Genomic DNA, 11747 nt, shown 5'->3' on the forward strand with positions numbered 1-11747 from the left:
TTGATCATTGGAAACTTAAGGTCATATGAAAGTGAACACAGACATTCATAGCAGTGTTACTCTTAATAGCAAAGACTGGCATCACACCAGGCATCCTTCACTGGGTGAATAGTTACATGGATGGGTACATCTACACTATGGAGTATCAACAAAAAGAGGAACCAATTATTGATATACACACAAATTTGAGTGATTTTCCAGGGAATTATGCTGAGTGAAAACAGCCAACCCCAAGGAGTTATTATATGACTCTGCTTAGAAATTACAAAAATTGTAGGAATGAGGACAGATCAATGGTTGCCTGGGGCCAGGGATAAGGAGATAGATAGAGGTGCACTGAAGGAAGGTGGATACTTGTAGTAATAAAACTGCTCACTGTGATGGTAGATACATGAAACTGATAAAATTACAAAGAAGTGAGTAGACATATGTACACACACAAAGGAGTAAGATTGAGAAAATCTGAACAAAATGGTGGATGGTTATCAACGTCAGTGTTGTGGTTGTGATATTGGACTCTAGTTTTGCAAACTCTAGTTTTTGTTACTTACCATTGGAGAAAACCAAGTAACAGGCACATAGAATCTATTATTTCTTACAACTATGTGTTTATAGTTGTCGCAAAAGAAAGGTTTAATTAAATCAAGGCAATTTCAGAGCCAGGTTGTTTAGAACTCATGATCTCCATGTTCTGGGCAGTTAACACTATAATGCTTGTTAGAGGTGGGGAACTGACTATTCTATTCTTTTGATATTTTGGACAATTGGTCATATTCAGAACAGGAAGAGGACTGAGAGCATGACCAGAGTCCTTCCCATGACACAGTGGGGTGCATTTTTGTGTCTTTCCCATCTCATTAAGATTTGATAGTGTCTCTCTGAACCATAGAACCCAGAAATAAAAGCATATATCTTCCTTCAGAGCAGGAGCAGAGAACAGAAATAGGTCAGGTCATCTCTGGCGTGGGGCTACCTACCAGGCAGCCTACAGCCTTGGTTGTGACTGGGTTGAGTTTGAAACTCCGCTGAGCCAGACATTGCCACCTAGACCTACCACTGGCAGGCATGCTGGGAACATACCTGGGGAGCAGGTTATTGGATGCTTCTTCTTAGGAGACATTACCCAGATTTCAAGTTTGTTCTTCACCTTCCTGGCTGGTGATGTGTGACTACCAGGACTCTGACTTCTTGACTAGTGACCTGTCTCTGTTGGGGAAGGTTTTCTTGTTTGAGAGTGTGTGCTAGGATCGTGAAGTCAGGAGACTTGGATGCATGATGGCTCCCTTTTCTTTGAAGTTGTAGGACAGTCCCATCTGGACAGCAACATTGAAGATCAAGAGATTGTCACTAATCCACCAGACATTTGCCAAGTTGTGGAGGTGACCACTGAGAGTGATGACCAACCGGTCAGCATGAGTGAGCTCTACCCTCTGCAGATTTCCCCTGTGTCTTCCTACGCAGGTAAGTGAGCAGGAGGGTGACTTGGGAACTTACCAGGGAATAGGCCAGGATTTCCTTTAGTCTGCATCACCCTGTTTTACCATAAAACAGAGAATCCTCTGTCCCAGGAATTATTCTTACTGGACTTATTCTTACTCTTATTTTCTTGACCAGCATCTTCGTGAACATTCCTCCATTAAGAGACCTGGTCATGGCATTTCTTTATTTGATTGTCTATAGCATGTTCATTCATGTCTAAAAAGTGGTAAGATTTCTTGGGGCAAATAATTCATTGAAGTCTAATTTATATGCACAAGGTAACAGAATTTGGGGCAGAATGCTTTCGTGGAATCTCAATCTGAGCAAGGTTGAAAGGACCTTAGAAACCATCTCTCCCAGAGCCTTTATTTTTGGACATGAAAGGACTTGCTCAAGGTCACACAGTCAGCAAATGTTTGGGCCTGTACTTGAACTCAACTTTTATCCCTCATGGTCATTACTACGTCCATTCCATTCCACTAGGTTTACTTGCTACTTCCACGTATTTTGTTCTTTTCTTTCTATTTAGCACAGTTTCTAACTGGGCCAGGCAACTGAGCCCATTTCCAATTCCCCAAGGAATTGGCCTCATAATTGCAGGAACTGGTCCAGCCAGAGACACAGATTAGAAACAGATTCAGAAAATGAGGACTCCTTTCTTCTCCACCATTACGTCATCTCACGCTCTCTTCTTCATGATCTCCGTTTAATTTTTTGGAACTTAATCATCATTAGGAAATTTGAATTGTGAGTCAGTGTGATTGCTTGCAAATATTAAAACTAAAAAGCAGAGGTGCTAGCATGGGAAACTGCCGCAAGCCCTAGTAAGTGGTCCAGGGATTCTTCCCAGTGTTCTTCATGCACTGCCAAATGGAGTGTCCTCCAAGAGGATGCCACCCCAGAGACTGGCACAGATGCGTGTGACAGTTAGAGCCGATTCAAATGACTGCTTGTTTGTAAATTACCAGCCACTAAATTAACCTCATATTCCCTGGACGTCAGCTTCCCTTGTTTTTCAACTTATTTTTTTAAGGTAAAATAGATGTAACATAAAATTTGCTGTTTTTAAGTGGTATTAAGTACATTCACACCATTGTGCAACCATCACTACCATCTGTCTTTGCATCTTACAAAACTGAAGCTCTGTGCTCCTTAAACACTGACTCCCCCCGCTTTTCCCCTCCAGCCCAGCCCTTGGCAACTACCATTCTACTTTCTGTCTCAATGAATTGGGCTACTGTAGGTGGCTTTTGTGAGTGATATCATACGGTATTTGTCCTTTTGCAACAGGCTTGTATCACGTAGCATACATCCTAACTTGTTTTTATGTTAGGAGAATAAAAGGAATTTGAGAACAGACCTTGGCTACAGGAAGTTTATAATCTGTCAAGCAAGATAAACTTGTCATCAGTTATTCATACATCAAACATATTTGAATTCTGGTATGTGCCAGTCTATTTTTGGTCTTAACCAGTTCTTAATAACTATATTATTTGTTGCATGTTTATTGTGCCTTGGGAACTATACTGAATGCTTGGTATTGACTGCCTTGCTTAATTATCAAGTGAATAACTGACTTGGCTGGGGTACCAGCATTATTCCCCCTTTATAAATGAAGGTAAAGTGATAGGTCCAAGGATGAAAATGATGCAGATAAAGCAATTTGTCCAAGGATAAAAACTGGAAGCACAGGCAGAATCTGTGTAGCTAATGCCAAGGACCTATTCCTAACCACTCCACCACAAGATCCTATTTGGTTTTCATGAGGACCTACCAAAGGAGGAGGAGCAGAATGCTTATCCCATAACTTTCCAGTAGAGATAACTCAGTAGTGACATACTAAGCTGTTTGCTTATATTATATAAGCTACAGTTAACAATTCATGGCTTCTTCTATGCCATGTTGCTGCTGGCATTATAATACTGTATGGGGGTGGGGGTTGGAAGATGGGGGGGTGGAGCTTTATAGTCAACTTTTATGTTTATCTGTTGAGCAAAACGTTTCTGAAGTCTTCTTGGGGATTCTGGAAAGACCTCTTGCTGTTCTGTGAGTAGTGGCATTTTGCTTTAGCAGAAGCATCCTAAGAACAGCTGATCATGCAGAGAAAAATGAAAATTTCATTACCCTTTGCATTAGGCATTTGCATAGATTTCAAAAGGATTTCATGGCAGCAGGAGGTTTTGTTAGAACCTGGCTGTAGAGCCTGCCCTTCAGTTCTTTCCATTGTTTTCATTTTCTGAATTCTCCACGATCTTTTAGAGGGACAAGTACTATATGGTTCTACTCATAAGAGCTACCTAGAGTAGCCAAATTCATTGAGACTGAAGGTAGACTGTTGGTTGCCCAGGGCTGGGGTAGAGAGGGGTGCCTTAACAGATGGAGCTGAAATGTCCCACTACCTCTCCTCTTTTAGAGCTTACAGACACGTACGAAACTTGTTGCTGACCGTGGCCAGTTCAAGTGTTTTAGTCAAGAGTTTTGTGACATTCTGCTAGGAAAGGTAGTTTCCTGTAGTCAACTTTCCTGTTTTATGTTCCTCAGTAGAATAGACTGTTAGTTTATTAATGACAGAGTTATTTGGTTCAGGCTATATTCAATGAAATGTCAGCCTCCTCACCTCATTCACCTGTTTAGGAAGCTGTTATTTGGAGGATGTTTTTTGCTGTTATTTCCCCTTACTGGTCATTGAAATATAATATCAGTAGTATTACAAAACCACATTCAGTTTTGCAAATCTGTCTTTTCCTCTGTGGTCTAAATATCATGGTGAGAAAGAGAAGAGACAATTTCTTTGAGTAGAGGTCTTTGCATTGGATGAGTTAAGATAATATAAAATTCTAGTTAGATTTGTAAAAGTTTGTACTGGAGAGCAATGTTCCAAAGCTGGGGAATGGTGTTTCTTATTTATTTATTTATTCATTCATTCATTTGTTCATTTATGCAGTGCTGGGGATTGAGCCCAGGGCCCTCTTGCATGCTATGCAAACACTACCCCTGAGCTATGTTCTCAGCCCTTCTTGTATTTTTAAAGGGAGCATAAAGTAGCCCCTTGCCTGATCTGTGGCATCAGGATTTGATTAGGTTGTTGAAAACCACGATAGTATTTTGGGATAGACGTGAATAATAGGTTTCAGAAGGAAGCATTATACAAACGATTAAGTGGTTGTACTCAAGAGAAGGGTTGCCTACTAACCAGCAAATCTTAAGGGGATACTTTGGGTCCTTACTGAAACCATGTCAGGCTTGCTTTGAGACTAAAAGGACTCTCATTGAGTATTCAGTTGAGTCTTTCAGTGAACGTAATTTAGAAAATGATTGATGGAACGAAATCCCTGTAAATCTCATTTTGTTGAACAAGATCCTTCCAGATAATATACCAGATATCATATAGTGCAAAAATGTTGCACAGAAAAATCTGTCATCTCCATCCCCATAATGTTCCTGTGCTGGCTTGACTATATGTATTTGCAAGAAGTTATGAAAACTGGGCCAGAGTGCATTGCGAACCTAAGACTAGCATCATCCTCAGATTGCTCTGAGGTCATCTGACCTAAATTGCTCCCTTCCCTCTCACCCCATCTGCTTTCAGGAAAATAGGCCAGAAGGGTTGTCTGAGTTACTCACTCAACCTGTACATGAGTAATATGAGTGAGAGTGCATGAGTAACTGTAAGAGTGCAAACACTTAAATGTTACTCAGACTGTGCTCTTGAAAGCAACTTCAATTTTCTTTTATTCCCTTGTATTCAAGTTGGCAAACAAACAGAAATTCCAAACTAATCAGAAGGGAAAATGAAGTAACAACACACATTGATATTTCAGCAGTAACATTGATCTGGAAGGAGCCGTGTCATGAACTTGTTTGTCATGTAAGAAGTCACCTTGGCAATGGCAGTGGTGAAGTAAAACTAAGAGAACAGGAATGGGGCTTTGAGTCAACCACTCAGGAGCAGCCCTGAAAACCACCATTGGCTTAGAAAGAGTTTCAGGCCACTATCTCCATCTCCTAGGCTGAAGGCACTCAAGACCACTTTTTAAAAAACAATAAAAGTTAGTGTGTTAGCCAGATTTTCATTACTTTGAAAAAATATCTGAGATAAGCTACATAAAAGGAGAAAAGGATTTATTTTGACTCGTTTCAGAGATTTCATTCCATGCCCACTTGCCTTCTTGTTTTGGGCCTGTGGCAGGCTGGGCGCACATGGTAGAGCAAAGCTGCTCACATCATGGTGGCCCAGAGCAGAAATAAAGAGGAATAGTGTGTGTGTGTGTGTGTGTGTGTGTGTGTGTGTGTGTGGTCCCAATATTTCTTGCAAGGGCATGACCTTCCAATAGCTCCATCATCTGAGACCAAGTCTTCAAAACACACAAGCATGTGGGAGATATTATGATCCAAATCATAATGCTCAGTTACTAATGTGAGGAGTCTTCCTAACCACCCCAGAAGTTATCTTCATTTGGAAATAGTGCTTTTCAGCCAGCATTTGTGTTAGCTGAAAATTTAAGTTCAGTATATGGGTGTCTTTTCTTATCCACAACTTTTTTATTCAGTTGAAAACTGGATACTTAGAGGAAATTAACGTTCTAATCACCATCATGGTCTGTGCAAGGTCGTACCAAAGAGTCTTAACCAAGGATCTGACTTCCAAACCTGTCAGCAAATGCAGCTTGGACTTGGTGGAATCTCAGAACTTTGGTGTCAGTAGCTCCTTTTCTTGAATCCCCAGCCCCCAAAGCACGCCTGCTGACATTTTTAAATTTTGTTTTTATTTGAAGGTGAAAGAAACAGAAGACCATGGTATTTATGGAGGTAATTAGGAGTGGAGGGAGCTTGGCATGTGCAGAAGGAAGAGAAACCTTCCTTCCACAAACAAAGCTAAGCATAAAAATGGAAAGGGGATCTTGAAGTTTTGCCAAGGCAGAGCCAGTGGGGAAGCAGAGTGGTTGTTCTTTGTGGGTCCCTGGAGTCAGAAGAACAGTTTTGTTTTCTGTCCTCTGTGCTGACTCAGTCGGTGACTTTGGCAAGTTGCTCAACATCTCTGTTCCTCATTTTTTCTTCTGGGGCGTGGCAGTCCTGCCTCCTACTTCCTGCCTCCTGGCTCCTGCCTCCTCAGGGGACTGAGCTAGTGTGGGGGGTTGTGTTTGGAGGGAGGTTTCCTTTTCTCTTCTTTACTTGTTTCTCTCTGAAAACATTGCCTGTGCCTAGTGTTGTCAGTCTGTCTTCAGAGCTCAGATCACTGCCAGCTGAGGCCAAGACCTTCCCTGGGCATCTGTGGAGCCCAGCAAAGGACGCTCTGGGAAACATGTTCAGTCAGAGGCCTCTTTCTATTAGGTACTAATGGTCTTCCCTCAGTGATGACCCAGGCCGGCGTGAAACCACTGAAGAGCAGTGCCTGAGAGGCATGCACAGTGCTCCCAGGTGGGATCCATGGAGTCCACATGCTTGCTGTTTGTTTAAGGAATACACCTGTGGCACTGTTTGTCCATTTGCTGTTTAGACTTTCATTTATAGGGTGGAAAGTGCTCTGTCTGGCTTAGACCCATCTCATCCCAGTTATGCCACCAGGAAGATGTGAGGTAGGGGCAGCAAGGGCAGGTGTGGAATAGGATAGAAGCCTGTAGAATTTACTAACTTTTATACATATTGAGGGGTGATGGTAGCTGCTTCCCGACTTAGGATCCTTGTGAGAGCTGAACAAGACCCGTGTGCAAAACTTTGGCCCACAGTGTTCCACCAATGTCTGCTATTCCAGTTTCTCTTTCAGCCTTGTCTGTAAAATGACCCAGAAGAAATGAGCAACAAGAGCCTGTGTATTTGGAAGTCTCTCTTCTATGCATTCATTTTGCAATGACAATGAACACCAAAAAACTGTACACCATCCATTTTCTTATTTAAAAAATTGTACTTTTTCTTAAAAAACTTTTATTATATGTACAGATGATGTGTGATCACTAGATATTGACTTTGACTCTATTAATCCAGCCTGTCAAGCAAATCCAATGTCAATTACTTTGGATATGCTGTGGTCTTTCCAGATACTCACTTACTCATCATATAATCCTCTTTGGAAGGTGTTAGGTAACACCCCCATTTCTTCTGATGAGAAAATTTGCTCTGTATCTCACAACTGGCAAGTCGAATCAGCATGGTAACTGACTATTGCTGCATAACAGTGTAACCACAAAGTTAATGGCTTAACACAATACACATTTATTATCCACATTTAGGAGAGTTAGTAGTCTCGCTAATTTGCAATCAAGGTGTTTGCTAGGGCTGAAGTTCAGCTGGGATATGATCCAGTTCCACACACATACAGTTTTGGTCACAATTTAGTTCATCACAGGTTGTTAAACAGATCCTAAGTTTCTTGCTTGTTTTTGTTTGGAGGAATCCTTTAGTTCTTTGCCACATGGGCCTTCCTAATGTGGACAGCCAACAAGAGAGTGTCCTCAAAAGTTAAGTTCAGTCTTGTGTCACATGACTGTGCACATGTCCCATCAAGTCCCATTATCTATGCTGTATTCTGTTGGCTAAGATCAAATCACAGGTTTGACCTGCACTCAAGAGGAGGGGTTGCCAAAGAAAGTGAACACCAGGTGAGCGTGTTGGGGGTTACCCTAGACTCTGTCCACCTGCAGTCACCCAAGTGGAAGACACAGCTCTAGAAGCCTAAGATAAAGTATTAGTAAGAGAGTAGGTAAAGGAGGATCTGGCTGGAACTGGAATGACACAGGACTTCTTGGAAGATGTCCTCTTCCTCTCTGGGTTAGTCCTGTGTGATGATTGACATGAGCTGGAAGAGAATTAGTGAAGGCTTTGTGAACAGAGTGGAAGGGAGGAAAGGGCACCGTGAGGACAGTGCCCCTTGGAAAATGAGCCTCCCTTTAGAGTTGAAACTCAAGCCTTCTTCTCTTGGGGGGCCAACTAGACAATTAAAACTCAGTCTAGCTTCTCCTAAGGAGAAGTGTTGGACTTTGCAAAGGAGAAGAGATGTTACATTTAGTTACTCATTTCAAAAGTGTTGTTCCAGCTTTTTAAAATGTTGTCTGAGCCTTGAATCAGCTTGAACAATAGGAGTGATGGCCCTGTGTTTTTCTCTCTCTGAACAGAAAGTGAAACTACGGATAGTGTGCCCAGTGACGAGGAGAGTGCTGAGGTAAGCCCACTTCCTGCCAGGTACCTGCCTTTGCCTTTGATCACAACTGCTTTTGGATTTCTTTATGTGTGGTAGAATATAACCTAAAATTTGCCATACTTCTGAATCTTGAATCATAAAAAAGTAAGCATTGAACATTGAATGGGAGGAAAGGAGATAAAGTGTTACCCTCAGAAAGAGAGGTTATGACGACCAGAAGAGGAATCTGAAGTGTGGGCCAGGAAGTGTTGATGTACTTATCACTGCAAACATCCTAATATACCAGCAGAAATAGAATGTCCTGCCTGGCCAAAAGCAATGACCAGAAGGAAATGTCAGAAAGGGCTGAGCAAAATTATCTCCACAAATACGTCTCTTCCTTTCCCTCTGTGATCCTGCCTGGGGGCTGGTGTATGTCCAGTCTCCATGCTCAGTCAGCCTGCTTCCGGCTTTCCTCCTGTAGGCCGGGTTCACACAATAGCAGGAAATGGCTGTAGTGGTGATGGGAAGAGAAGAAGGGGTGAGAGGAAGAGAGAAAAGGGGGTGAGAGAGGGAGAAAGAAGCTGTTTGTATTGGTAATTTCCCAATGTACTCAACACTTACAAGTGAAGTGCAGGAATTATGAGAAGTAGGAATTCAGGCTCACACTTATTCCAATCTGGTGTCTTCAAGGTCAGAAATCTAGCTCCTTCTCAAAAGGGCCACTGCTGAGGCTAGCTGTGGCTGAGCATGCTGGAATTCTAAGGTGCACCCGTTTGAAAGCAATCAGGGGTCATTTACTGTCTGTTCCTAAGCACCTCAGTTTCTTTCTTCTGAAAATACAGGTTGACTCCAAGATCTAATTGAGCAGTGAGGAAGCAAGTTGCCAAGATGAACTATCCTTCTTGGTCAGAAACCTGCCGAATGGTCAGCTGGTCAGCCAGAGCATAGGGGAGCCAGAAACCAAGCTGCCACCTTCTTTTCCTGCCATATTTATAGGAGGAAGAAAACAGGAATTTCTTAACAAGGGGGAGGGGAAGCATTGCTTGGAGTATGAACGGCTGGGTATAGATTTCAGTTAAGGGGTATAGAGTCATTAAACTTTTGTTCATTCCATGATTCTTAAAGAATTCAGTTCAAACACCCACACACATGGGAACAACGGTGCATTTTTAAAAAGCTATTCAGTGTCAGGAAAAGGACATAAATATCTTCGTTTTCTTTCTTTGAAAGGGGAGACCACACTGGCGGAAGAGGAACATTGAAGGCAAACAGTATCTCAGCAACTTGGGGACACGGAGCACTTACCTGCTGCCCAGCATGGCGACCTTTGTTACTTCCAACAAGCCAGATCTGCAGGTCACCATCAAGGAAGAGAGCTGTCCGGTGCCTTATAACAGCTCCTGGCCTCCATTTACAGACCTCCCTCTCCCTGCCTCCGTGACCCCCACACCCGGCAGTAGTCGGCCAGACCGGGAAACTCGGGCCAGTGTCATTAAGAAGACATCTGACATCACCCAGGCCCGCGTCAAGAGCTGTTAAGCCTTTGACTCTTCTTGCTGGTTGTTGGGATTTCTTGGCTTTGTGTTGTTGTTTGTTTGTATTTTATTTTTCTCTCTGACGCCTATTTTAGACAAATCTAAGGGAAAAAACCTTGACAATAGAACATTGATTGCTGTGTCCAACTCCAGTACTGGAGCTTCTTTTTAACTCAGGACTCCAGCCTCTTGGTAGATGCATATCTCTAGAACCTGCTGGATCACCCAGGGCTACTCCCTCAAGTTCAAGGACCAACAGCCACACGGGCAGTGGAGGTGCTGCATTGCCTCCAGTCAAGGCCAGCATGGTGGAGTGGATGCCTCAGAATGGACGAGAAAATGTGAACTAGCTGGAATTTTTTATTCTTGTGAATATGTATATAGGGCAGTACTAGCAACGTTGCAGTCTGCTTCTGCACCTTATCGTAAAGCACTTACAATAGGCCTTCTCGTGATCTTGCTCTATATCACAGCACATTCAGTGTCCCCTCCGCCCAGAACCCCACCTACCATCCCTTCCCGTTCTGTCCCACCCAGTCCTTTCCTCCTTTTCCTCCCCTCAGAGGCTGTGTTGCACATCCTGGAGGAGGAGAAGAAGAAAATGAACTTCTCCACAGATGTCCCATTTTAAGACTGCTTGAAAAAAAATCTTTCTAATCTGCTATGCTTGAATGCCACGCGGTACAAAAGAAAATTATCATGGAAATATTATGCAAATTCCCAGATTTGAAGACAAAAATACTCTAATTCTAACCAGAGCAAGCTTTTTTATTTTTTATACAGGGGAATATTTTATTCAAGATAAAATTCTAAATAAAATATAATTGTTTTTTATCTTTTCTACAGCAAATTTATAATTTTAAGATTCCTTTTCTTGTTTATCAGCAGTTATTACATCCTTGTGGCACATTTTTTTTTAATTTTGTAAAGGTGAAAAAAGCTTTTATGAGCTCATGTAGCAATCAAATTATCCTGTGGATTGAAAATAAATGAATATGATATATAGTTAAATTTTTAATGGGCATCACTCCTGGCTTTGTCTGTGTCTGCTTTGACCACAATTATGGGTCAGGGCCGACAAAGTATCATTTACTTTTAGAGACCAACTTTTTCCCATGTCTGGTGTGATTGCGGAGGGTGCCTGTGTATCCAGTCCTCTACTGTGAACAGATTCTACCCACCTCTGTGCTTTTTCCTGTTCTCATCCATAGGCATAAACATATGGCTAAAGTTTTGTGTTTATGTCACATACCAGGTGCACAGATAAGACATTTTCAATAATGGGAGGTAGTTGTTGAGTTCTGATTCCCTGTCAGTCACTCTTCTTTCCAAGACTAGGAAAGAAGATACAGGCCCTGCCCTCAAAACTTAGGCCATGTCTTTTGGACTAAAACAATGTGACTTCATGGATTGGTCCCCATCCCCCTCTTGGCATGTCAAGGTGTAGCCCTGACCTTGAGAAAGCCACCATCCTCACCTCTCATGCTTCCTCAGGATACTAAAACTTAGCTTCCTACCTACCACCTCTGGGTGGTTATAAAGAGATTTGCTAAGTTAATGTTTGAAAACTTTCCTTGAATTTATGAAAGGACAAAGGCCTATTTTTATGTCTATCT

The 11747-nt window shown here is 42.2% G+C and overlaps 1 protein-coding gene across 8 annotated transcripts in view; it reads left to right on the forward strand.

Moving 5' to 3' along the window:
- Positions 1-11153, forward strand: part of Irf2 (interferon regulatory factor 2) — a 120025-nt gene extending 108872 nt beyond the window's left edge. For 7 of the 8 annotated variants that reach the window (XM_074054876.1, XM_020176285.2, XM_020176287.2 and 4 more), the window contains exons 7-9: positions 1297-1461; positions 8589-8635; positions 9827-11153. In XM_074054876.1, the coding sequence (XP_073910977.1) occupies positions 1297-1461; positions 8589-8635; positions 9827-10135 (521 nt within the window). In that variant the 3' untranslated portion in view covers positions 10136-11153. The remainder of the gene's footprint in view (positions 1-1296; positions 1462-8588; positions 8636-9826) is intronic. The other variant, XM_020176284.2, reaches the window with a different exon arrangement.
- The last annotated feature ends 594 nt before the right edge of the window (positions 11154-11747 follow it).

The sequence above is a fragment of the Castor canadensis genome, chromosome 14 (assembly GCF_047511655.1).
Source record: "Castor canadensis chromosome 14, mCasCan1.hap1v2, whole genome shotgun sequence".
Lineage (NCBI taxonomy): Eukaryota > Metazoa > Chordata > Mammalia > Rodentia > Castoridae > Castor > Castor canadensis.